Source organism: Coloeus monedula (genome assembly GCF_965178545.1).
Source record: "Coloeus monedula genome assembly, chromosome: 18".
Lineage (NCBI taxonomy): Eukaryota > Metazoa > Chordata > Aves > Passeriformes > Corvidae > Coloeus > Coloeus monedula.
Genome location: NC_138798.1, coordinates 5,653,926 through 5,678,164, shown reverse-complemented (window position 1 = coordinate 5,678,164; position 24,239 = coordinate 5,653,926). Strand labels below are relative to the sequence as shown.

The window sequence follows — 24,239 nt, the reverse complement described above, 5'->3', positions numbered from 1 at the left end:
CAACAGGAAATGAGACCTAAATGTTGCAGAAGTAGTTTGATGCAAGGTGGGTTTTCACCACCTCCAGATGCCTGGGGTTGGAAGCATCAGCAAGGGTGGGCTTCTCCTCCCTGCTCCTCTGGGCAATGGGAGAGGAGGACCCAGACCTCAGGTCTGAGCTGCCCGGTAGGTCACAACCACCTGGTGTGACTTATTCCTGGAGTGCTACTGAGCTGATAATTAGAAAAAGGGTGTCTCTTAGACCTGCCAGGCAGCCAGTTAACTGTTTGCATCTAGTTTTACAGGTATTTTTGGTCTGACTCAATTGTTTTAATTTTTATTGGTGCCAAATACTAGGCTGAAAAATGTTTTTTGTCGAGTCTGAAGAGTAACACAAAATTTCAGACCAAATACAGTTTTAAAAGCAAGAAGATAATAAATGGGCCTATTGATTGTATTGTACAAAAGAAAAAAAAGGGAGTTCCCCAGTAATTGTAATAAAAGCTACCACAATCCATGAGACAATAATTCTGAAACCCTTTAAAAATAGTATTATTATTCGAAGTGCAAAGCAGCTGGTATTTTATGATGGAACAGATTTTATTGTTGCTGGATATAGGGTCAAGCGCTTGCAGCACATTTTTGATTTAAACAAACCAAAAACACAAATGCTTTTTTTGAAGATAAAATCAGTATGATTTATTTCTTTTTTTCCTGGATGCTATAGTTCCCTTCTCTACCTCTAAATATAGGCACGGGCTGTTCTTTCTGTGAAAGAACTGGGAGAAACCACATGCAGCCCAGCTCCCTGTGCTTTCCCTACCATGCCATGGTTCTGGAGGCAGAGGGAAAACAAGGGCTGTCCCAAGTACAATTCAAATCTTAAATGAATTACTTTGAAATAGGCAGATCACAAAAAAAGGAAGAATAGCAAAACATTCCTTCATTCTGGCTTATTATTATTATGATTATTATTATGATGATGGAAATTTCATCCCATCATTTGCCAATTCCTTGTGCTGTTGGCAGGGTGGGTGTGAGGGTGATGGCTGGAAAATGTGCAGGGGGACGGGGCAGTGTCAGGGAAAGCTCAAGGGCAGCCCCAGTGATTTGGGTGAGCTTTGCTTTTAAATTCTGTGCGTCAAAGTCGCGTTGTATGTTACATGACAAAGTGGTTTGTCCTGTGGATAAATCCAGTTCACGTACTATGTCCTGATGTTACTTATTTTAGCTGAGGTGTGAACGGGAAGGGCAGAAGGGAATTTGCTGCTTGCCAGTGCTCCGGGCCCCTCGGGCAGGCGACCACGGTCCTGGCTCTGCCAGGGCTCCTGCTGGTGCAGGGGCACAGGAGTCCAGCTACTGCGGACCAACAAACACCACTTTGGAAATGTGAGGTTTTAACAACACAGTGAAGTCTTACTCCAAATAAATTTCCAGATCCTCTAGTGTTTTGTGTAGTTTTCCTCGAGTGGCTGATGCCAATGGGGCCGCAATGTTTCTCTTATGGAAAAGAACAGATAAAAAATCTCTTCTTTGAGCCAGACACGTGTGAGCCTCAGAGCTGGGAACGTGCATTGGGAGATTGTGATACAATTACGGTTTATGTCTACCTATTAAGCATAATGAAGGGTTGGTTGCTGGCCTTAAATTTGGAAAGAGCTTACTGTAGAGCTTAAACCAGAAGTAGATTCCTGTAATTACTGCTTTGCCGTGCGGAGTGTGGTGAGGAAGAAGGAATAAAAACTGTTCATTGTCCAATTGTATTTCCATAACTGCTGCACTTTTAAATGTCTGTTTTGAAAGATAAAATTTTTTGTTATACTAATTTTCTGAAGTAAGCTAATAAAAGTCAATGCAGGGGGAAAAAAAAAAAAAGAGGTGAAGAATGTCAAATGAACAATGCTTAGAAAACACGGAGCTTCAGCTTCTTCAGTGAGCCCTGCTGCGGTGCTTGGAAAGTCAGTGGCTTTGTTTGTTAAACACAAGGCCGCTGTGCTGTTGCGGTTTGGGTTCGCTTGAATCTGAGATCCTTGATGATGAAATGAAGAATTTTAAAAACTTTGAATTTTATGTTTGCTTTTCTTTGTACTAGATTAGGCAAACGTGGTAAAACTCAAAGCAGTCGGTTCCGAATCTGCTTTTGCTTTTACTTGACTTTGTTCTTGCTGTGTGATGGCAGTATGTCAGGGAAACTTGGATCCCAGCATCAGTTGTTTGAAATTATTGTTTGGATTATATTCAGTTTCAAGTGGTATGAAACTGTAGTGAGAAATGAGCATTTGTTTATGCTGATAAAATGAGTCTTTCACAGCATACACTTGTTTTGGTTGTACATACTAGTACATGTTATAGCTCAGAATGTCCGGGTTTTCAGATTGATGACATGGCCAAATTCTGCTCTTTGTGTGCATTTGGGACTGGGAACTGGAGGTGTTTCTGCTTCCAGTGAGGAAGAAGAGAGGGAAGATCAAAACTCTTCTTGGCCCCTAGGGAAAAAAAAACCACCCTAAACCACATCCTTTTTCCTTTCCCCCTCAAAAGTTTGACTTACATCTTTGAGAGAGAGGTTTTTTTCCTTTTCTTTTCCGGCCATCCTTTAAGGTGTGCTCTTCTGGCCTTTTTCCAGTTTGTGGAGCTTCTCTTGGAATACTATTTAAGGGGTTATATTTGACATGTTCCTGAAGGCTGCCTTCCACAGTGCCTGAATAGAAATGTGCAAAGTTCCCGGTACTGAGCTGTAAAAGAATACTGGAAATGGGTTATGCAGAAAAAACCATTTAGATAAAAATGCAATTTTCCCTTCCACATACACTGCTAAGAATTAATAGCACATTCTTCCTAAATGGGTAGTTCTGTATTATATTTTCACCTTAATGAAATTCTTTCCAAAACAGGAGAGTTTCATTTAAAATTGTAGAACAAAATTGATCTGTCTTTATCTGCAGCGCTCCCAGCTTTAAAATATCACTGCCGTGGGCTGTCGGGGCACTCCATGGAAAACAGATGTTGGGTTCTAAGGTGGGTGTCCCAGTCTGACTCTGTCCCATCACAGGGTGTGCTCCTTACCCTGTTGTCACAGCTGGATTTGGGCTGTCACTGTGGTGGTGTGTCCTGCACACGCCAGTTGTGCTTTCACGGCTCCTCTACTTGGCCAGCGGCCACCACGCACTGGGGACATGAATGTGGCACTTACCAGGGCATTTCTACCAGAAATACCCCAAAAGGGAGAAGGGCCAAGCCCACTGTGGCCTTTGCCTGTGTTGGTTCATTATTGTACGTGGGGCACAGGTGGTGAGCCCAAGTATGGTGTGGCCTGGAACAACATCAGCAAAAACACACAGACTTTCTGTAGAAGATACATAAATGCCTAATGAAAGAAAGAAGGGTGAATCCTCGGTGGTAGCGGTGAAACTGAAGTGGAGATGCCCCCAGGAACGCTTGCCAGTTCCAGATAAGAGAAAACCAAACCATATATTCATGGTTTTTAATTGTTTCATTTTTTGGCAAAAGGTTTTTAATATAATGGTAAGAATAGAAGTGTGCGTAAGGAGTAGCGCTGATGGAGAGACTCTGCTTTGAACAGCTCTTCACTCCTGAGTTGCAGTGGAGAAAATGCTTTTATTAAATAAATTGTTTGGTGTTTTCATCATTTTAATAAAATGGTTCCCACATATAAGCAATGCTCATAGTGATGGAGACAGAGACAGGATTGATACAACTCAAAGTCTCCATGTTAAAAATACAAATTTTGGTGGTAGTGATGCTGCGCAGCTTTTGCATCGTTTTTGTGACAAGTTACCCTTTGGGGGGCTGTGCTTGGGCTTTCCCCTAAAAGGTGAAATACAGGAGAGGTGTGAGGCAGTCTGTCTGACTCTTACTCCCGACCAACACTGAGCTTAATCCAAATTCTGTTTTTGAAAGGGGTATTTTAAGTCATCTTCCGATAGTCTCCCAATCAAATATGATACTGCTCGTTAGGTGCGTTACAGAACAGCTGTTTTTTTAGTCACAAAACTTGCCTTTTGTGATTCATTTTCTGTGAATCATAGTAGTTCAGTGAAGAGTGCAGATCACGACTTTTACAGCCAAATATGCAATTTCCTGGAAGCAGATATCAAAAAATTTAAATATTTTAGTGTAGTGCCTTGTAACTTGCAAGTTTTGTATTAATGGGACATAGGCTCTTGAATTTTCCTGTAAAGCTTCACTCCCTGGGACAAGCATGCCCATCAGTAGGAGTGTTTGCTCCCTGGCATGAGTGGTTCACACTCAGAGTGTTGCCTGGTTCCACTTTAGGTAGGAATTTTGTAGGTGTCACAGTTTTATTTTTTCATGGTTTTTGCTGTTGGTGCTCAGTGTACCTGCAGGCATGCAGCCTGCTGAGTTGTGCATTTAAACATTGGCTGCTACAGTAAAAATCTTGATGGCCATTGTTTCAATCAAAAAAACCCTTCTCATCTTCAAAGTCACTGTTGTTACAATAATTTTCTCTTTGAACATGTCAGGATTCTGTCTTTGATTATAGACTGGATTGTCTCTTGTCATTGCATAATGATTTTTTTTTTTGGGTAGGCAGAGACATTTTTCAGTTCCTCACAGTTCATCCCCCATTCCAGTACTTCTTTTAAAAGAGATTATGTTGAAACCAGGTATTTAAGAATATAGATCCTCAAGAAAATAACTGGTTTTGACTTTTTATTTTCCTGGGAATTTTATAAAGCTGGTGTGAAATACAGATTTATTTTACAATCTGAACTTAGACTTTTAAAATTCCCCTTTCCCCCCACTCCTTCTTTTGCTTTTGATTGGACCAGAAGTCATTACTACAGAGATTTTCTTCTACTTTTTCATTTTCTCTTTTTGCAACTTACACCACACAAAAAGAATCAATCTCTCTAATTCTGCCGTTGGTTGGATGGTTGCTTGGATGGATGGTCGGGTGGATGGTGGTTAAGGTGGCTGTCTGACCTGGGGGCCTGAGCACTGCTGCCAGGCCCTCCCTGCCCTGCTGCCTGTTGAGGATTGGTGTAAAACCTTGATAAGTGCTTGCTGAGGCCTCTCCTGTTGGAAGCTGTTTTGTGGTTTGGTGGGCTATCCACTCTCTAGGGACCAGAGTTTCCTTTGCTGTTGCAACCCTCAGAGACCTTGCAGCTCTCTGAGCATGGTGGTGGGATGAAGGTGCCCTGGAAGCAGAGCTCCTCTCACACTGCTGCTGAGGTGTGAAGGGACTTAACAGCTTTGTGGCCCTTCATGGCTGATGGCTTTAACTGTGGTGCTCTGCACTAGTACAGTGTTCACCTTGGCTCAAAGGGCAGAGGACCTCCTGAAATGGGAAGTTCCTTGGAAGGTCCTCCCAAGCCTCCTCAAGCTAAGTGAAAGCCCAGAGGCAAGAGCGTTTGTGGTTGTCTTGCTTTATGTGTACGTGCAGTCTCTTCCATTGCTGGGTGATGTTGATGCCACCGTGGGAAAACTGGACAAAAATGTGGGACAGTAGAACTGCATCAAGCACTGAAAGAGATTTATCCCTCGAGGGGAAAGGGGTATCATGTAAGAACAGCAGGAGACCCCGAGTCCAGGTGAGATCCGCAGAGCTGTGCCTGGTTGTGATCATGTGTGTGCAGGCTTTCAGCCAGTCACTCTAAAGCTGTCATGTGATGGGTGTATTGCCTGAGAGGGTCTGGGATGACTAAATCCAAGATGCCCCCTCAGTGGGGGTTGCCTGCATGTGTCCATGCAATGGAAGCCTTTGTCACAGCATTAGTAAATCCTGACTATGGTTTTGCCCTTGTGTTTTGTAAGGAAAGAGCTAAAAAGGTTTCCCTGTGTCTTTAAACTTGGAGATCCTCAAAACCTCCCTGGAAGTAGAAGGGGGAAGGGATCCTTTCAGGATTAATTAAACAGAGATGTCTTGCTGTAGACTTCAGGGTTTACTGATAAATGCCAGCCCCTCACCCACGTCTGGTGGTGCTGCTGTTATTTAATCAGGGCCTTGACAAGGAATCTGAGCAATCTTCCTTTTCTCCTCCTCTCTTCCATTTATCTGTCCTCCCAACCTGTTTGTTTGTGTATGGTTAAGTTTTCCATGCCAGGGAGAAGCAGAGTGGAAATGTCAGGGGTCAGGCTGCAGGCAGGGCAGGCAGGAGCAGGCAGGGAGCAGAAAGCCCAGCTCTGCAGCCTTGGAGTTTCTGAGAAACCGGAGATAGGTTGTTCCAGGCGAGATTAACTCCTTCAGCACAGCTGCCTTCTGCTTAAGACCTGCAGGAAGGGAGGCAAGGCAGGTACTTTAAGACACTGAGCTCAGACTCCATCCCTCTATCCTTGTGGTCTTGTGGGTAATGGGTGCTCCTGATGCCGTTTTGCTCACCCCCTTATTGAAGCCTAGCTGGCCCATCTGCCTTGGCAGCTCTGCTGCTGGGAGATGAAACTGCACGGATCCAGACCTGAGACGGATGTCAGATAGCAGAACTCATTGCAGTACTGTTATGGATACCTGAGTTATTTGGCACGTTTCCCAGTGGACAAAATGTTCATCCATGGAGGGGAGGATGCTGCTGTTCAGAGACATGCCTTGGAGTAGACACGTAAGCTGGGTTTGTCACTCAGAAGTTACCTAAAGACCAGTCTGGGTGCCCTTGGCTTCAGAAAAACCAGTTCTGATGTTGTGCTGGTAGACTTGGTATCTCATAGGCTCTCAGCCATGTGCTCTGTGGTGGCTCACAGGTGCGTCAGCCCCAACTGATGCTGCTGTGATGGCTGGGGTTGGGTGAAGTTTTGGTTGTATGACTCAAGCTGTTGAACTTGCACTTCACCCCACCTGTGCAAAGGAAAAGCCTAATTCAGGGTGGGGTGGAGGATTTTGTTTGTTTGTTTGGTGATGCCTTTGCATTTGTGTTGTGGCAGCAAAGCAGGTGCTGCAGAGCTGAATCCTGCCCGGTTTGGCAGTGTTTGCATTGCAGGCAGTGCCCTGCCTGGGACAGTTGCAGGTAGAGATTTCAAGGTCCTTATGCCCTGCTAGTGGGATGTTCTGTAAACTAGACCAGGTTAACAGCAGTTGTCACAAACAGCCATAGTTGCAAATGGGACAGGAACTCATAGAAGAGAAGCAGAGAATTACTTGGGTTGGAAGGGTCATCTCATTCCAACTCTGGGCAGGGACACCTTTCACTAGACCAGGTTGCTCCAAGCTCCATCCAGCCTGGCCTTGAACACTTCCAGAGATGGGGCAGGCACAACTTCTCTGGGCAACTTGTTCTCTGGGCAATTTCTTCCCAGTATCCAATCTAACCCTGCGCTCTCTCAGAAGGAAGACATTTCCCCTTATCTTGTCACTCCAGGCCCTGGTTAGAAGTCCCTCTGCAGCTCTCTTGGAGCCCCTGTGGGCTGCTCCATGCAGTGAAGTCCTGGGGATGTGCTGTGCTCCCTGTGCCAGTGCTTGGGTGCTGCTCAGCCCCGTGCCCTCCCCTGCTCTTGACAGGGGCAGCTGGTGCTTCTGGCCCCCACTCCCAGGGGAGGTGCTGCAGGCCAGAGCCCACACAATCCCCAGCGTAGTGGGATGAACTGATTGTCTGCTGTTCTTTCATTTTCCAGGAGTATTGAAATTGTTGTGGGTCATAAATCACATGAGCATATGGCCGGAAGGAGAACACAGGCCCGTATATCAGCTTTGGGCTGGAAGATGAGACTGTTCGTCCTGTGTTGTACAGGCCCATTTTGTTGATTTACTGTCCTGTGAAACTTTGGAGTTAATTTTTTGTTGAAGCAAGGAAAGTCTGTCTACCTGTGACTTTCCTGCTTGAACAGCTGTTTGCTCCTGATTCGTTGCTATTCTGAGAATTTCATGAAGACTCTCCACAGTGATGTGACAATTGGAAGTAAAAGATGAGCTTGTATTTTTCTTATCCTAATAGTGGCACTTACAGCCGTACCTAAGAACGCCAGGTTTCTTTGCGTGGTTTTTTTTATGCTGAATTTCCCTCACTGCCATTCCTCCTCACATGGTCATGCATTTCTTCTGAGGATTTTTTTTTCTTTTCCTTCAGCTGGATTTAATTTTTAAACATGCTGTTCAATCAAACCCTGTTCCTCCATCAGATTTCTGGGCCCCAGCTCAATCACCACACCTTTTTGCTGCTTTAGGCGATGTTTCTGAATATGCCAAATCCATTATATGACAATGACATTTCTATCTCTTTCTGTAGTCAAAATTTGGGGTATACCAGAATTCGGGATTTTTCTGCATCAGAATAGATCTATCTAGCAAGAATTTGCCCAGGAAGTGCTGTATTGATAGTATCAGCTCTCAGTCTGATTTGCCAGCACATAAATGTTTTCCAGCAGAGATTTTGACCCTTTTATTTAAGAAGCTTAGGCCTCCTGACAATTCTGCTTTTTAAAGTTATTTCTTGCAGATTCTTTAGAATCTGCCTGTAAATTACTTGCAAGGGACTTGCAAACAGTGATTTGGAACCTCCTGTTTTTGAAGTGTCGAGTGTCAAGCAGTCAGTGCTGCTGAGCACAGAGCAGGTCAAGGAGTGCCGTAGCATCACAGAATGGTTTGGGCTGGGAGAGACCTTAAAACTCATCTCATTCCACGCCCCTGCTAGGGGCAGGGACACCTTCCACTAGACCAGGTGCTTAGAGCCCTATTCAACCTGTTCTGTCCATCTCTGAACTGTGTCTCTGCAGGTACCAGCTTTGACCTGGGGTCTCTGGTCTCACTTTTCTCTTATCTGTGAGTGGCAGAGTTGCTTGAGCACCTTTTGTTGTCATGAACACTGTTTCCCAAAGTCTCCTCATTTACCCCTGAAACGCCAAACTTCAGCTGTAGGTGTCCTAAAGAGAAATGGGATGTGTTTCAAGGTAGGCTATAAATAAATGGCATAAAAGAGCTAATGATCCTTGATGCTGGTTCTTCTCACTAATGTTAGCCTTTGGTAAACTCCCACTGTATTTTCAGGAATATCCTTGAACTTGTGTGGTTTAACCCCAAGCATTACTGCACATGATCACCGTTTCTTGGTGTGCAGGAGCCTCAGATGTGTGAGGCCCCTGGGAGAGATTGACTTTGCCTGTGGCAGTTTTGTGTTACTGTCTCTCGTAATTGTGAGTTATAGATGGGGCAGAGGCACCTCCGGGAACTGCGGGCAGAGCCAGCGAGGAGATGGAAGGACCAAGCAGATCCCTGGCCCTGGCAGCCAGGATGGATTCAGATCTGGCTTTGGGATGTGAGAACACAGGTCCTTGGGGGAGCTCTTGGGGAGCAAGGTGACAAAACACCTAAAAGTCTTTGGCCAGCTGTATCTGAGCCTCACAAGAGACTGATAATATTCCAGAGCTAATTCCCTTCTTATGCTTGTCTAACAAGTGCTCATTTAATTTGTGTCCTGAAACTAAATGACCACAAAGTTCTTTGAAGGGAATCTTCGTCTTTCATTCTGTTTTCACTTAAGGAAAATAGTTTTCCAGGTATAATCCGCAGGGCTTAAATATCCTACTTGTTACTGTAATATCTATTTTTCTCCCCACAATTGTGTCAAAAGCTCTTGCACAAATCTGATGAGGGAATGCTGGAATTTATGTGTTTCCTTTTGTGTTTGCTCTGTGCATAATCATGAGCTATTCACTGCCTTTACAAATCCATTGGTGCACCCCTTCCCTTGCTAGTGAAAGTGGGCATTTTATCTTGTGTTTGGAGGCCTGCTCTGTGTGAAATGTCCAGGTGGTGATTTAATGCAGAACGTTTAAGTAGCATTGTTTTTCAATATTGGCCTGTCCTGAAATAATCCTAGACAGTGTCCAGAACTGGTTTTATTTAAGTGGGGGCTTAGTGAACAATTTCATGTGACTTCTGTGCAATCAGAAAATTTGGATTTTATGGAAAACCTTTTGTTTGCTTGTGCATTCTGGCAGTCTGGAGATGGGTTTTGCATGGGCTGGAGCTGTGTGTAAAGCTGTCATGTGATAGTTTGCGTACATACGAAATAAATTTGAAAGCAAAACCCAGCATTTCCTTACTCATCACAGATGTGTCATTTGTCATTCTTAGTGAAAATAGGCTCAGAGCATTTAGTTAGTGCAAGCAGGTCATGTATGCCAGCAGCACAGAAAATACAGGATCAGTCAGCCAATATTCTTTCCTGCCATGGAGGTGGTCTTCTCACCTGGGGGCTGGATTCAGAGGCAGGGACATGTCCGGGCAGCCACAGCCCTTTGGAAGGAGGGGTTATGTGGGAGAAGCTGGTTGTAGCCTCTTCCCAGTGCTGGGTCTGAGTGTCAGTGTGATGGAGCTGGTGGGTGGGGCTTAGACAGTTCACTCCTTCCAGAGATGAGCAGAAGTGTTCAGATTTTTTGAGGGGGGAGAAGGACAGACCCTGGAAAATAACTTGGAGCTCCCCAGCTTCACTGGTTTTGGATGGCAGCATATGGATGTTGTAAATGTTGAGTTGGCTGTGCTGAAATGCGCTGCAGTTGCTGGACTCCCATTTATTTTCTCTTGGAATTGTCCAGACATTGTTTGACTATTGGTGGCGGTTGATTTGGTTTGATTTTTAAAGCTGGTTTTCCTTGCTTGGGCAGGGCCACAGTTCTCATACTGTGCAGAGCTGAGGAGAGCACAGTATTGGTGATGGCACCGAGAGCTGACCAGCAGTTCGGAGCCCAGCGGTTGGGTTAGGCCCTGGTTGGAAGCTCAGCTTTCCGTGTCTGTCACAGATGAGCAGTGGTTCACCTGCATGGGGTGGGCAGGACCACACTGGCAGACAGCAGCACTGCAGTTGGGCTGGGACCTGGTTTGCCAGAATGGTCTTTTGTTCTGTGAGAACCAAACCCCGACATCAGCCACTTCGCTGGGGGGTAGGCAGGACCCCCCTCTGTGGTTTGTGTTTTGCAGGGAAGCCAGCCTGAGAGTCAGTGTGTTAAACTGAAAAGAGGAACTGAAGGTAGCCAAAAGAGAGGAAGGATATGAGTTAGAAACAGTCCGTTGTCCCTGTGGCCATCTAGCAAGGTACAGGAGCTGTTGCTGTCCCAAGGGCCAGAGCTTCTGGCTTCTCCTGGGATGCAGAGCTTGCCTTTCTTCTTGGAGAGTCATAGAGCTGGAAAACAGTGATTTAACAGTAGCCTCCAGAGAAATAAATAGGTGTAGGCAGTTTCACACTTGCCTGTGAAGCCATGGTGGCGTGTTGCTCTCCTGCTGGGCAGTGGCAGCAAGGTGGGGAGCAGTGTGTTCCCCATCTCTTGTCTCCTCCTGGCACAGTAGAGGGAATGTGGTTTTTAGAACAGCAATGTCATTGTCCTCATCCACACATCCTTCATTCTGTGTCTTCAAGGTCATGCTACATGTAAGATAAGTGCCACCTTCTCCATTGATAGGGTTAGCATTTTTCCTACTTCACATTTTTTTCACCAGTTTCTTCGGTTTCTTTCTGTGAGCATGTGGCTCACAGTCTGACTGTAACCCTACAGCCTGACAGCAAACTCTTAACGCTGCTGTGGGTTTGGGCAGCCTCCCTGTCGTGGCTTGCACGTCCTTCCATTGCTCCTGGTGAAAACAGGAGCAGGAAAAGAGGTCAAGGGAGAAAAAAGAAAAATATGTATTTGCAGCAAGCACTGTGTGTCTCCTGTTATCTGAATTCTGTGCAAGCAGCGAGCTCTGATGAAGCCCCATGCCAGCTTGGAGACCACTGAAAACAAAATAAACATCTCTGCAGCATGGGCTGATACACGCTCCCTTTAGAGCCTCAGGCACCTCCAATTAATCAAGCTGTCTGTGGAGGAAGGGGCTGTGAGGACCAGAGGATGCTGTCAGAGCTGATGGGCTGATGAAAGGGTGGGCAGCAAGCAGCATTAAGGGTGAACAGACTGTTAGCCTGGGCGTGCCATGCCTTTGGGTGAGTGCCGTCCCGTCTGTATTGCAGCGAAGTCGGAGCTTTAATCCTGGTTTGTGGGATATATGAGTGCTGTGGGACGGTGCTCAGCACTGTGCACGCATGTTTGATGAAGAGCCTTCCCTCCTTTCGTGAGAAAGGCTCTCAGAGAGTGCTCAGCTGGCTGGGCCTTGACAATAAATTGAGGGGCTGACCAAGCCAAATGGCTTCTTGAAATGTCATCGAGTGAGATGTGGCCGATATCTGGGAGCTGGGGTGTCTCTGCAGAGCGCTTCTGGTCAGCAACGTGAGGAGTCACCTGTCCTCATTTCCGCTGAGCTCGTTGTGATGAGTCCTTGGCATCAGCTGTTCACCTTAACCACCAACACTGAATTCTGTGCATACAGAGCAGAGAGCAGCAGGGGAGAGCAGCACCTTTACATGTCCTACGGGCAGGGATTACACAGAATAAATGAAGAAGTAAAATCAAAGTAAGAGGAATGTTCTAGTAATGGTTAGTTAGGGCTTTTCCTCGAGTGTCAGCAGAGCTGGGTGCTGCCAGTCCAGGACCAGAGGCAGCCTGTGCCTTTCAAGCGTTGGGAACATAGAGACATCCAGCCCGAAGTGGGCACAGGTTGCCAGGGGTGAAGGCACCTGAAAGTGGTGCAAGTTTATGGTGTAAGCAGGTGGCAGATGCCATGTTTGTGTCTATGAACAAATGCAAGCCGTTGCCTCCTTTTATTCCAGGGTCAAGCAAATGCCTTTGTCTAGGACTTTGTCAGTGCTGCAGAGGTGAGGAAGGAGATTGTTTATCAACACAAATGAACTAGATGTGTTTAAAAGTAAAATTTTGGGAGTGTTTAAAAATACAATTTCAGGAATAAATTAATCTGTGGAGACTAGGTCCAGTGTCCAGGGAAACATGAAATGTTTTCAGACCTTATTTTTCTCAAAAACTGAAAAAAGATGCTTCTGTGCTGTGTACAAATGCAGAGCTATGTGCCTGAACCAATATGTCAAACTGTCATGTGGGAGATTTGGTGAAAAACATCTTGTCCTAAGGGAATAATTTTAAACACTATATGTAGGTTTGCTGCCTCATAAGGGATCATTACTCAAATCTATTCCCTCTTACGGTAGCTTGGCCTCTGCTTAACGGGCACAGAGTGAACGGAAGCTCATTAACGCGTCCTTTAAGAGTGGTTATCAGATGGTAGAGGGGAAACAGATCTCTGATCAGGGAATATAGTGTTATTGGCCAAATCCTCAGATTCAGCCTTAACAAGATCAGTAGCAATCCAGGGCCTTCACGCTTGGCTGACCATCGAGGGCGGCGGCGGGGCCGTGCTGTGCCGGGCAGCCGGACCCTGGGCAGCGCGGGCGGCTGAGGCTGTGTCAGAGCGGTGAAGAAGTGTAAGGGATGAGCCCTGGGGCAAGGAGCCATTCTAGGGATCTTCACCTCCTGTTTGTCACTTCAATCTCACAGGAACACTGAAATGTGGAGTGGAACCCACTCCCAACCAGACCCCTACCAGACTGTGTCTGTGCTCTCATTCCTATGTCTCTCTGCTTTCCGTCTTTTTGTTGGTGGTGATTTTGGCAAAAATGAGAAGGATGGCATAAGCAGCACCTGAAGAGCAGCATCAGCTCCCCGTGTAGCATCTGCAGTTGCCTTGGCTACACCAGCCCTCCCTCAATTAGCCTCCTCTCTGACGAGAAGATGCATGCAACGTGCGGTAGCCGTGGAGGTGAACTTGTTTTTAATGGGATTATGTTACTTAAAAATTGGGACACCTCTGAGTTTGCACGGTGCTCAATGGGGTTGTCACAGTTAAGAGAACACGTTTATTTTTTAATAATGCATAAGAAGATGCTACATGATGAAAGAGGCTTTATGGAGCAGCTTAACTGCTCAGTGAGGCTCACAAAAAAGGGAGAAGGAAGCTGGTGGAGGGACTGAAGGTGTGTACACACAGTGTCTGCAGAGCAAGGTGAGTGCCAGGGTCTAACCTCACTAGAGAAATGTGTTTTTCCTGAGCTGGTATGGAAAAGCAGTCTGTAGTGTGTGTATTGAATTTTTCTGTTGAGCAGAACTCCTGGTTCTCTTTCTGTGTCCCAGCTGCAGGCTCCAACGCTGCTGGCCAGGCTCCTGGGTTAGTCACCATGCTGCCATTAATGCTGTGTAAACAAACAAACAAACAGCAACCTTTTGTTTTCGAAGGCTGTGTGCCTTTGCAAAGTAGAGCAGAACGAAAGAGCAGCTTCCTAAATGTGCAAGGTCAGAGCAGAGGGTCGGGCCTGGAGGGAGGCTGGGGAGCCTGGCCGGACGCTCTCTTCTTGCTGTTTGTCTGGGGCTGAATGGCTGGAATGTGTTTGGCGGGGTAAAGCTTGGTCAGAAGCTCTTCCTAAAAGCAAACTGGCTCTTGGGACCACCACAGCATCACCAGCAGCGGTGGGGAAGGACACCATCATGGGTGAGCCGTTTCCAGAGTTCTTTTGGTCTTTGGTCACTTTACTGCTTTGAGTTTCATGCCTTTCATGTGAACATGACATGAGCTTACATCTGATGTTTGATTTCTTACCTCTGCTTCAGCATTTGCTGTTCCCAAGTGGCACGCGCTGTCCTTTGCGCAGGGGAGTTGTACTTCTCTCGGTCCCGGGTTCGTGTCGTGTCCTTTGGTTTGGAGGGGAAGTCTCCACCCAGACCATCTCAAGATCTTGGGTGTGGAGGATGGCCCTTATTAGAAGCGTTCTGCTTTTTTTAATAACACACATTTCTTGCAGTAGTTGCTAATAGAGGCAGCTGTGCAGTTTAAAGATAATTTGTTTGAAAATTCCGTGCTTTCAGTGAGGTACTTCATGACTGACAATGATTTATCTGGAACTTGGCAGCTGCGAGGCAAAGATGTGGTGACACCATCTTGCATTACCTGACTAATTCTAATGCTCCGAGTCATGTCCATCGCAGCTAACAGAACTGCTCTGGACCATGGGCACCGTGGCTGGGGAGTGCAGGGACACTGTGGCTGTGAGGGAGGGAGGGAGGAGGCAGAGAGGATGGCTGGTGAAACAGGTCTGCTGGGAGAGTGTTACTGTACTGGATAAGCATCAGGCAATATCTCATGCTTAAGAACATAATTCTCATCAGGTGGATCAGCACAACTTTTAATTTTTTGCTACAAAGGTTTTTTTCTGGAAAGTGTCATACCTTTGTCAAGACAGAAATACTGGAAAAAAGTAAATTGCACTGAAAATTACCATCCAGACTGGCTTTGAGAATTCTTGTGCCAGTGCAAGCTTTGCTGTGAGCCCTCTTTGTTTTGGATTTGAATACGTCATTTTCTGTGCTCGTTAACGATAGACAGGAGAGCTGGAGCTCCCACAGTGGTGTCCCATGGCGAGCAAGGCTCATGTGGACAGTGGCAGTCAGTATTGGCTTTGCAAACTGAGGCTCAGTTCCTGCTCACCTCTTTTACTTAAGTTTTCCTCTCAAGCCAATGAATCCTGTTCATCCCTGTGGGATAGATTTTGCTTTGATTTCTTTATCAGTAGTTTGCTTATGAATTTTATCCACGGCAAATGGCTTAGAAATAATTTGCTGATTTACAAGCAAATAAGCCTAATTTTTTCTTCTTCAGTTGCTTGTGGCACATGAACTTGTTCACGTAGTCGTTGCTGAGGACCTGCTCTGTTCAAGGTGTTGGGGTGCCTGCACAGCTGGTGCAGCAGAGCTCTGGCTCCGATCCCAGCCTCAGAGTGTGCCGCCTCTGCCTTGGCTGTTGGAGTCCTCAGCTGTGGGGGGTCTCCTGCAGCCCTTGCAGAAACACCACTGGGACCTCTGGGCCCCTTGTGGCAGCAGTTCAGCTGTGGGACTCTTTCCTCTTTCTCTGGAGGAGAGGAAGAGAGCTGCTGTCACAAGGACTAATCTCGAGGCGCTGGCTCTTCCTGTGCCGAGCCCAGCATGTCCTGTGCAGTCAGGGAGACCTAAGAATAAAAACAGTGGGTACTGTGTGTCTTGTGAACAGATACAATAAGGAAAATATTTCCTGTTCACAATTTTCTGCACAATCCCATCTGAGTTTTGAATATTTTATAAAAAAACAAAATTCAGAGGTATATTTGCATTTGGGACAGTAAGTTTAATTGAACACGTGATCAAATAGCAGTTATTCAGGGAGTCTGGGGTTTTTGCCCTGTGGTTTTCCCAAAGCAATGGGACTCAGGGGTGACAGGAAGGAAGAGTAGAAGCTCCATGTGCTGGGAAGGCATCTGTGCCAACACCTCTCTGCCTGCTGGAACTTCAGGTATAACACAGTGGCCTCTGCTCCATGCTTCTGCTCAGCCCCTCGGTGCTGCCTGTTTATCAAAACTGGCTGAAAACACCCAACACCAACTGCAGGGAGCTGGAATCCATCTGAGTGTAGACAGCGTGAGTACCTTTGCCCTGCTGCTGCTGGATTCTTGACTGGAGCAGCGCAGGAGGGTGTCTGGAGAAAAGCAAGTGCGGGGCCCGGCTGAGGTGTGCAGCAGAGCTGTGTGGATTTTGTGCATTTGCATTAACACAGAGCAGGGCTGAGCAGGCAGCAGCGCTGCTCTGGAGCCTGGTTCCTTCTCCCAGCATTTGTGGCATTACATCCCCAGGTTCTTGGTAGTTCTGTGTGGTGTTGTTATTCTGTTTTAGATATGAGCATCTCTTGACATCCTGTTATAATCAAGCATTAAAAGCCTTTTCCAGTTTAAACCAGGGATTTCCAGGCTAGTTTAGCATTATTTTTTAATATCATTGTGTAACAAGCTGTTCAGTTACGGTTTTGTATCTGGTATAGCAGGAGCTTCAGTGAAAGTAATATGCGTTGCCCCATGAAGTGTGGTACCCTCACTGCTTGGCTTTGTGGAACGGGAGAAAGGTGATGGGAGGAAAAGTCTGAGATGTTAAACATTCACAGCTGGTTTTTGGCATCTTTATCATGTTCCACCCATTTTAGCTACTCTTCACATTAACTGTAAAATCCAGAGGAAAATGGCCCAGAGACATTGTTTAGATTGTGTCAGTTAAAGTCTTGTATTTCTGTGGTTAACAGAAACTAATGATAGCTAAAGATCATACAAAGTCCTAAAATGAAAGAAATGTTAAGAAAAATATTATCACGGTGCTCCTTTAAAAGAGGGGAACAGGGAGACTGATGCTGGGACTGACCACGAGGGCATGGAGGGTTCGGGGCTTGCTTCCTGCTTGGAGGTGTTTCAGCATCTGTTTCCAGCAGCAGAGGGTGCGCGGGGGAGGAGAGCTCCTGATTCTGCTTCGGTCTTAGGACACACTCATCGGTCCCGGGTCCATCCCCGGCGTTCAGACATAGCCTGGTTTCTCTCAGGTGGTGTTCTTCTGGCCCGGTGAAAAACCAGGCACGGGATCTCCCTTCAGGATGGGGAGGGGGAGCCATACGGTGGTGGTGGTGGTGGTGACTCGGCATCTCCAGAGCGGAGCCGGGGGGTGCAGGAGAAGGGGTGTGGCAGGTGGGGAGAGAGGGTGTGGCAACACCACTGGAAGGCTGTGAGTTGACGGGGTTGCGTGTCACAGGTCTCCTAACCTTTCTCTGTGAACCCTTTCCAGCCCACGACCTTCCCCCGAGCAAGACCTCGGCGGCGGCGGCGCAGACGGGCACCCACCTGCAGTGCCTCTCGGTCCACTGCACGGACGACGTGGGCGAGGCGAAGGGCCGGACTGCGGTGCCGACGTGGAGGTCCCTGCACTCGGACATCTCCAACAGATTCGGGACTTTTGTGGCTGCCCTGACTTGAACAAAAGAAATTATTTTTTTTCTTTTTTTAATTTCAAAGGGCCGCTACTGCTAGGTGGACTATTTTTCTAGGTTGGTACCTGCTTAGTGGCATATGGACTGGAAAGGGTTAATTTAAAGTAAACCTCAACTTTTTTTTAATCTTCTGCCACAGTATGTTACCAGTGTTAACCCTTCTGCAGTTAGCACACTTTTGCTTAAGATTTTCCTGCTAGACCACTTTTTCCCATTATTCTGTAACCTTGGCATACATTTATAGATGAGGCCTTTTCCTTTTTCATCTCAGTGTGTGTCCAAGTCACGTATGTCATAATAAGACAAAGATTCTCCTCTTCCTCCTCCTCCTCCTTTTCTTCCTCATTTGCTTTTTCTTTTTCTTTTTTTTTTTTGTTTTTTTTTGTTTTGTTTTGTTTTGTTTTGTTTTGTTTTGCTTTGTTCAGTGCTTATTAGGATGGTGATCCTGAGGAGCAGCAGTTCAGGAATAAACACCAGTGAAAGCGAAATGGTCAGCATTAAATCATATGTTATAGTGACACCCAGCCTTTGCCAGTCACAAACCAAGCAGTTGATGCTCTGTTGAATGTTCAGGCATGGACCTGCCCTTTCCTGAGAGAATGAGGCTCTGCTATTAGAAAGGTTCAGCCTTGTTTTGCTCTGTGCCTCCTGGTGAGGCCAGGATGCTCCTTCCTCTGTGTACCTGGGCACAGCCCTGGGATGGAGCTCTGTCATGAATGGGCTGGTTCAGGCGCAGCAGGGAAGGTATGGAGAGGTTTTTCTAAAAAAAGTCTAGTAGTAAGTTTGCTTAATGGTCAAGACTCATTATCTCCTCCTCCAGAGGCCCAGGCTCCATCTTGCTTGCCTGGGCCTGGTGGTGCTCCTGCAGTTCCCAGTTTATTGATACTGGAGAAGAGAATCCCCTGCTCCCTGCCCATTTTTTGCCCATTTTAAGCTGCAAAGAGATTCTGTTGATTGGCAGCGGGTCCAGTGTCCCCTGCACTTGTCTGGGGGTTCCCCAGCCCCTGCCACAACAGGTCCCAGTGCAGTGGCAGGGGTCAGGGACAGCCCAGGTTGCAGGATGCAAGGGACTGTGTGCCCAGGGGCAGCATTTCCTAATCTGCCAGGGCAGGGAGACCTCATGTTGGAAGCCCCCAAACTCTCGTTCAAGGCCCCATTTCTGCCACGCACTGAAGAACAGCGTTGCTGGATGCACACAATAAAAGGAAAGCCATACTTTCCTGCTTGGGCTAGATAATGCTCATTCGAGATGAAAGTTGGAAGCAAACCAGATAAACCCACGACTGACACGATGGGCTGATTCTCCGGTAGTTTTATGTAACACTGTCCATTATTTGTTTGTCTCTGTGCCCAGGAGTGGCCCCGTCCTGCCCCGTGCCAGCAGCTCACCTCCCACAGCTCCTGGAGCTCAGGAACAGCACTGGAGGGTTTGGTTGTGGTTGTGGAATAAAGGTTGGCCTCTCTAGGGTTATTTATTCATGATTTCACAAATGTGTCCCTGCTGAAGGGACAGAGTTGAAGACTGCTTTATATTTTATCTTTGATGATTGTGCTGGGTCTTTAATTATTTTGACGTAATATTCTCAGTAGACACCAGTGGAGAGGAAATTCTGCCTAAAAAGCCAAGGGTGGTCTGGAATCCTCACTCTCGGTCGTATGTGGCTTCAGAGAGACTCACAGTGTTTGGAAATGTGATTTGAATGTGCTCTTATTAACCATGCATGGATTGATTTATGGGTCTGGTCAATGAATTGACTTTGGATAAATTTGGATAGTTTTTAATCTTGGTTTTCAATATTATTTTACTTTGTATTAAAGCTGGAGCTTCCACGAGGATGAGGATTTTTGCCCATCCTGAAGCAACTGGCTGTGGAGCTGCCTCACACCCACTTGGTTTGGATCAAAAAGCTGGGATGGTTTGTACCTCTGTCAGGGTGTGCAACCAGGAGCACAGAGCTCCTCCCACACCTGCAATAAAATGTCACCGTCCCCAGTAAAGTATCTCCTAGTAATCACTGCCAGCTCCCTTCTGGAAGGTGCCTCTTTGCCTGTGATTCCTGAAGTCCTGGCTTACCTAAGTACATGTTTGATTTTAAATCCTGTCAGCAGAGCACGGGTGTTCTGTGCCTGGCAGAGCAGGTGTGCTGCTGTGGAGGGCTCAGTCTGCAGCAGGGGGCCCTGGGGTGACGCTGGTACGGTACATACTGTGTTCCATCACTTACAGCTGGAAATTTCGGCCAAGTTCATAGTCTGGTGGCATTCCTGCTCAGAGTGCAGCCCCTTGCCTTGTGCTTTGTTTTTAGTTTTTCCTGCTGCACTGAAGAGAACAGGTTTTTCAGGCTTCCTGAGGTCAGGGATGCACACCCTGTGCCATGGGAAGGAACCTGTCAGGGAACACCGAGTTCAGATGCTTTTAAAGAGAAATCCCCATTTGAGTGGAACTGTGGTGGCTTGGTCTCACCACCCAGTTCTGCTGGCTCATTCTCAGCAGCTTGTGCTTCTCTCCTGGAGTGTTGTTCTCATCCACTTGAACTTGCTTTCTCACTTGCTTATGGAAATGCAGAGCGTAAGCAATTCCTTAAATATCAGTGGAATCCTGTGAAATGAGGAGGCCAGGGTGTCCTGGGGCCAGGGGCTGTGTCTGCAGGAGCTGTGGAGCCGTGGGAGCTGTGGCACCTGGCCACCGCTGTCTCTGCTGCGGGTGGTGGGTGCAGTGCGGGCTCGGGAAGGTCAGAGAGTGAGGAGTTAAGGCAGTGGCTGCCTGTGCTGGGCTTGCTGGCCGTGGAGTTGTACTGAATCATACAGTCACACACACTCCTCTTGCTAACCTCCTGTCCATTTGATCTAGATTGAAATAGCTCTGCTTGAGGCAGCTGTTGGCGATGCCAGGACCAACCAAACCTGTGTTTCTAGGGTTTTGTTGCTTTTTGCCAAAGATCAGAACAGAAACTCTACCTTCTGACCAGAACAGACATCATGTCGTGCTCATCACCTGGGGGTGTGGTACTGACAGCATATACAGAAGGCTCAAGCTTTGTCACAGAGTTGGTGGTACCTGCAGTAATTTAATTGTACCCATTTTCTCCATTAATTTTACACTGAATGCCCTGATCAGTTTTTTTAACACGCGTGAAGTGTCAGCATGGCCTGACATGGTAAGAATGGAAATGATGTCATTTTCTGAATAATAATATTCCAACTGAAACATGTTTGGGAGCTGTAGGTAAAAGCCAGTTGTGGAAGAGGTAAGTTGCACTCTTGTGAAGAGGGAAACTCGGGCACAGACAGCAGTGGGAGACTGAGGGAACAGTGGGAGGGCTGAGCTGCACTGAGGTCTGACCTCTGCTTGCTGCAGAGCCCTGTGCCCAAATCTCGCTTCTTTTGGGGGCTGAGTTGGGTGAACAGGGAGGGAATTTTATCAGATCCATGTTCCCCAAATGCCAGGGTGAAACCTCCCTCCCGCCTGTGTGTCCTACATGGCTTCCAGATGGGGGACAGTTGTACAAGAAGCCAAAGACCGGTGGTACGATGCACAATCTGCTTTGGATTGTGAACAACAGCTAAAATGTGGCTTTGCCTTTTGCCGTGGGGATTCTCCCTGGCCAGCCTGGCGCCGGAGGCTCCCACGCAGCCTCGGGGCTGGGTCGGGGGAGCCAGGACATCCCCCATCTCCTGGCCCTGTGCCCTGGCTCCCTCTGTGTTTCTTAAAAGAAACCCTGTGCTTAGTCTGCAAGTTACAATGTCGTAGCAAACTGAGCAAAATTTCTCTTGCATTTCAATTGGGAGCAGTGATAAAATACCTCTGCCAAAAAAGGACAGAATAGGCCTGATTTATTAAATACTCTTGTGCATTTTCTCTAGATCACATTCTCTTGGGGTTACCTGCTCTCTGCTGTTTGAGCATCAGTAAGGGGCCTTAGGCTTGTTATTTAAGGTTTTCACAGTGTGAGGGTGGAAGGGGATGAGCACCAGAATTCTGTCACCTGGATCACTTGGGGAGTTGTGCAGGTCCTCTGGTCTCCATGGTCACCCTGGGGCTGGCTGGCCCTTCGGAACCTGGGATTGGCACTGGACTTCCAGGCACCACCAATAAGGCAAAAAGTTCCAGTTTTGGGAGGTGGAAGAGATGAGGTGAGCACAGCGGTGGGATGGGCACTGGGAGGGTGGGGACAATAGAAACCAAACTGGTACATTTGACTTATTTTTGTTAAGCTGCAGTGTAAGGTTTTGTCAGCTACTGGATTCACAGTTGTTCAAGGGATGGTGTGTAAGAGCATAACCCATTTTTATAGAATTATTTCTTCTTTAATGCTTAAGGCTAATGGAGGAAATAGCCTAATTTTGTCTTAGAAATTCTCTATTAAAATTGTTGCTTTGAGTCCATCCGTTCATAGGTTCTGACTGATGAAACTGCAGGCTCTGATTTCCGGCAGTTATAACTTTATCACTATTCACTACCCAAGAATATTACAGCTTTAAAACAGCCTTAAGCAAAAGGATGTTATTTCTTTGTACTAAATTTGGTTCATGGAAAAGAAAAAAAAAACCTCAAAACACTGGTAATCCGTACTGCATTAGCAAACTCTTCTGAAAAATGTTATTGCACATGTAAAATATGAAAACTTGACTCTGCTGTGTGTTAGGCAATCCTGTAATCTTTTTTTTTTTCTTTTTTTTTCCTTTTTTTTTTTTATTCTTGTTAAATTCATTTCCTAAATGCTTGGTTGGAAGACTGTGACAATAGCTCATGAAATTGAGTGTTACTTTTCTTTCTTTTTTTTTTTTAATATGTAAAGTGCAGTCTTCTGTATTCCTGCATATTGTACATATCTGTATATGTTTTACTGAGCAACTAAATAACAATAAATATGATGTTAATGGTGGCTACTCTATATTTCATACCAGGTTTGTTGATTTTTGTAGTAAGTCCTTTTTCCCCAGGGATGTGAACTGATACTGTTCATCATATTCATGTAAGTCCTGAGCCTCGTGATGGTACAAATTTGCCCATGATCTGGGGAAACCCTCACGGACGTGTGGCTCCCTGGGGCTCCCGGGAGGTTTGGGGTGCACTTTGCTTTCCCATTTCCTCTCTGCCATCAATGGTGACCCTCCACCCAGCAGGAGTGGTGGTTTTTAAGTCTTACTTCTTTGTGATCCTGAGGGAGGAAGAAAGGCAGCGTTCGTGGCAGCTGTGCAGTCCCTGCTCTGCAGGGAAGCCCACAGAAGATAAGACCTTCCCCTCTGCCCAGGCAGTTCCCCCATGAGACTGAGGACTGGTTGGGCAGCAAAAGCTTCTGGTGTTCCTCATTCCTGCTGGCAGTCCTGATCACCCCCCAGCCTGTCCTCAGAGGCACTGCAGGGTGGTGGCCCTGTCTGTACCCTGAGGTTGTTGGTACCCTCTTTGCTACTGGGTGGTGGAGATGTCCATGCAGCTCTGCCCAGATGCTGCCAAGGGGATTCTTGGGGCTGTCCTGCTCTCTGTGTGCTGTCTCTCTGTGGCAGTGTCTCTCTTTCTCCTCTTGTCACTGGAGTTTGCCCAGAGGGGCTGGACCATGCCCGGAGCCGCTGGGCAGTGGGAGCAGCCCCCAGGGCAGCTCCCCAAGCCCCCAGCCCTGCTCAGCACTGCTCCTGCTTTGTCCTAGTTGTTCAGTAAAACTGACCACGAGCTCTGTTAATGGTTGGATTCACACGGCTCTTCCAGCACACGAGGCCGTTTCTTGGCTCCCAGATCTCCCACTGTGCAAAGGCTCCTTGCTTCTGCCAGCAGCTGGAGCAGCCCCTCCTGCTCCAGCAACGCTCCGCCCCAAGCTCCTGCTTCCAAAAGGCAGCAGGAGCTCACTGTTCGCTGCACATCACATTAACAGATGAAAATCAACGGACTGGTCTTTGATTTCTGCTCTTGACGCTGGCTTTACTTGTCACCTGGTAATGTGACCTCTGCTGATGCTGGCATGGTGCCTGCCTATCCCAAACACTCGCCTTCATCTCGGGGCACTGTGCTCAGAGGCTCACCTGGTCTGTGTCAGTGTTAAGCGTGGATTATAGTTTATTAAGTAAAGAAAAACAAGCTGTTGGTCCTGGAGCTTTTACAGTTCTTGCTCTCCTATCATTTCCTGCAGCCTGTGACTGTGCCGAGAGTTGGAATCTGTCTGTAGCTGCGTCTTTGCCCAAGCCATTTAACTGATTTAATTACGTCCTTTGAGTTACTTTCTGGATGAGGCTTTGGAATTCCTGTCACGGAGGAGACTCTGTAAATATGTATTGTATGTTCAGCAGTCAGGAATCCATCGCAGTGCAGCTGGATCCCATGTGCTGAGATCTGCTCAGCCGCTCCGTGGCCGCCGCGAAGCCGTGTGGCGGTGGGGAAGCTCTGCCCTTGCAGTGCCAGCCAACATTCCTGCCGTGCTGTTTGGGGGCTCCTGTGTGTCACTCCAGAGTCGTTTAAACCCCCTTTTCCTGGGCTGTTTGGGTGAGCTGCTTGCAGATTGCTGCTGGTGCTATGAGAGTATGACAGAAGGCATCTCTCTCCATAAAAACCAAGGTAAATAAACACAGGAATGAAAGTTTGGGTCAATGACATCCT

The 24,239-nt window shown here is 46.9% G+C and overlaps 1 protein-coding gene across 1 annotated transcript in view; it reads left to right on the top strand.

The window, feature by feature from the left end:
* Positions 1-21,791, top strand: part of MN1 (MN1 proto-oncogene, transcriptional regulator) — a 34,171-nt gene extending 12,380 nt beyond the window's left edge. The window contains exon 2 of the mRNA XM_082293491.1: positions 17,452-21,791. Coding sequence (XP_082149617.1) covers positions 17,452-17,639 — 188 coding nt within the window. The 3' untranslated portion in view covers positions 17,640-21,791. The remainder of the gene's footprint in view (positions 1-17,451) is intronic.
* Positions 21,792-24,239: the final 2,448 nt, after the last annotated feature.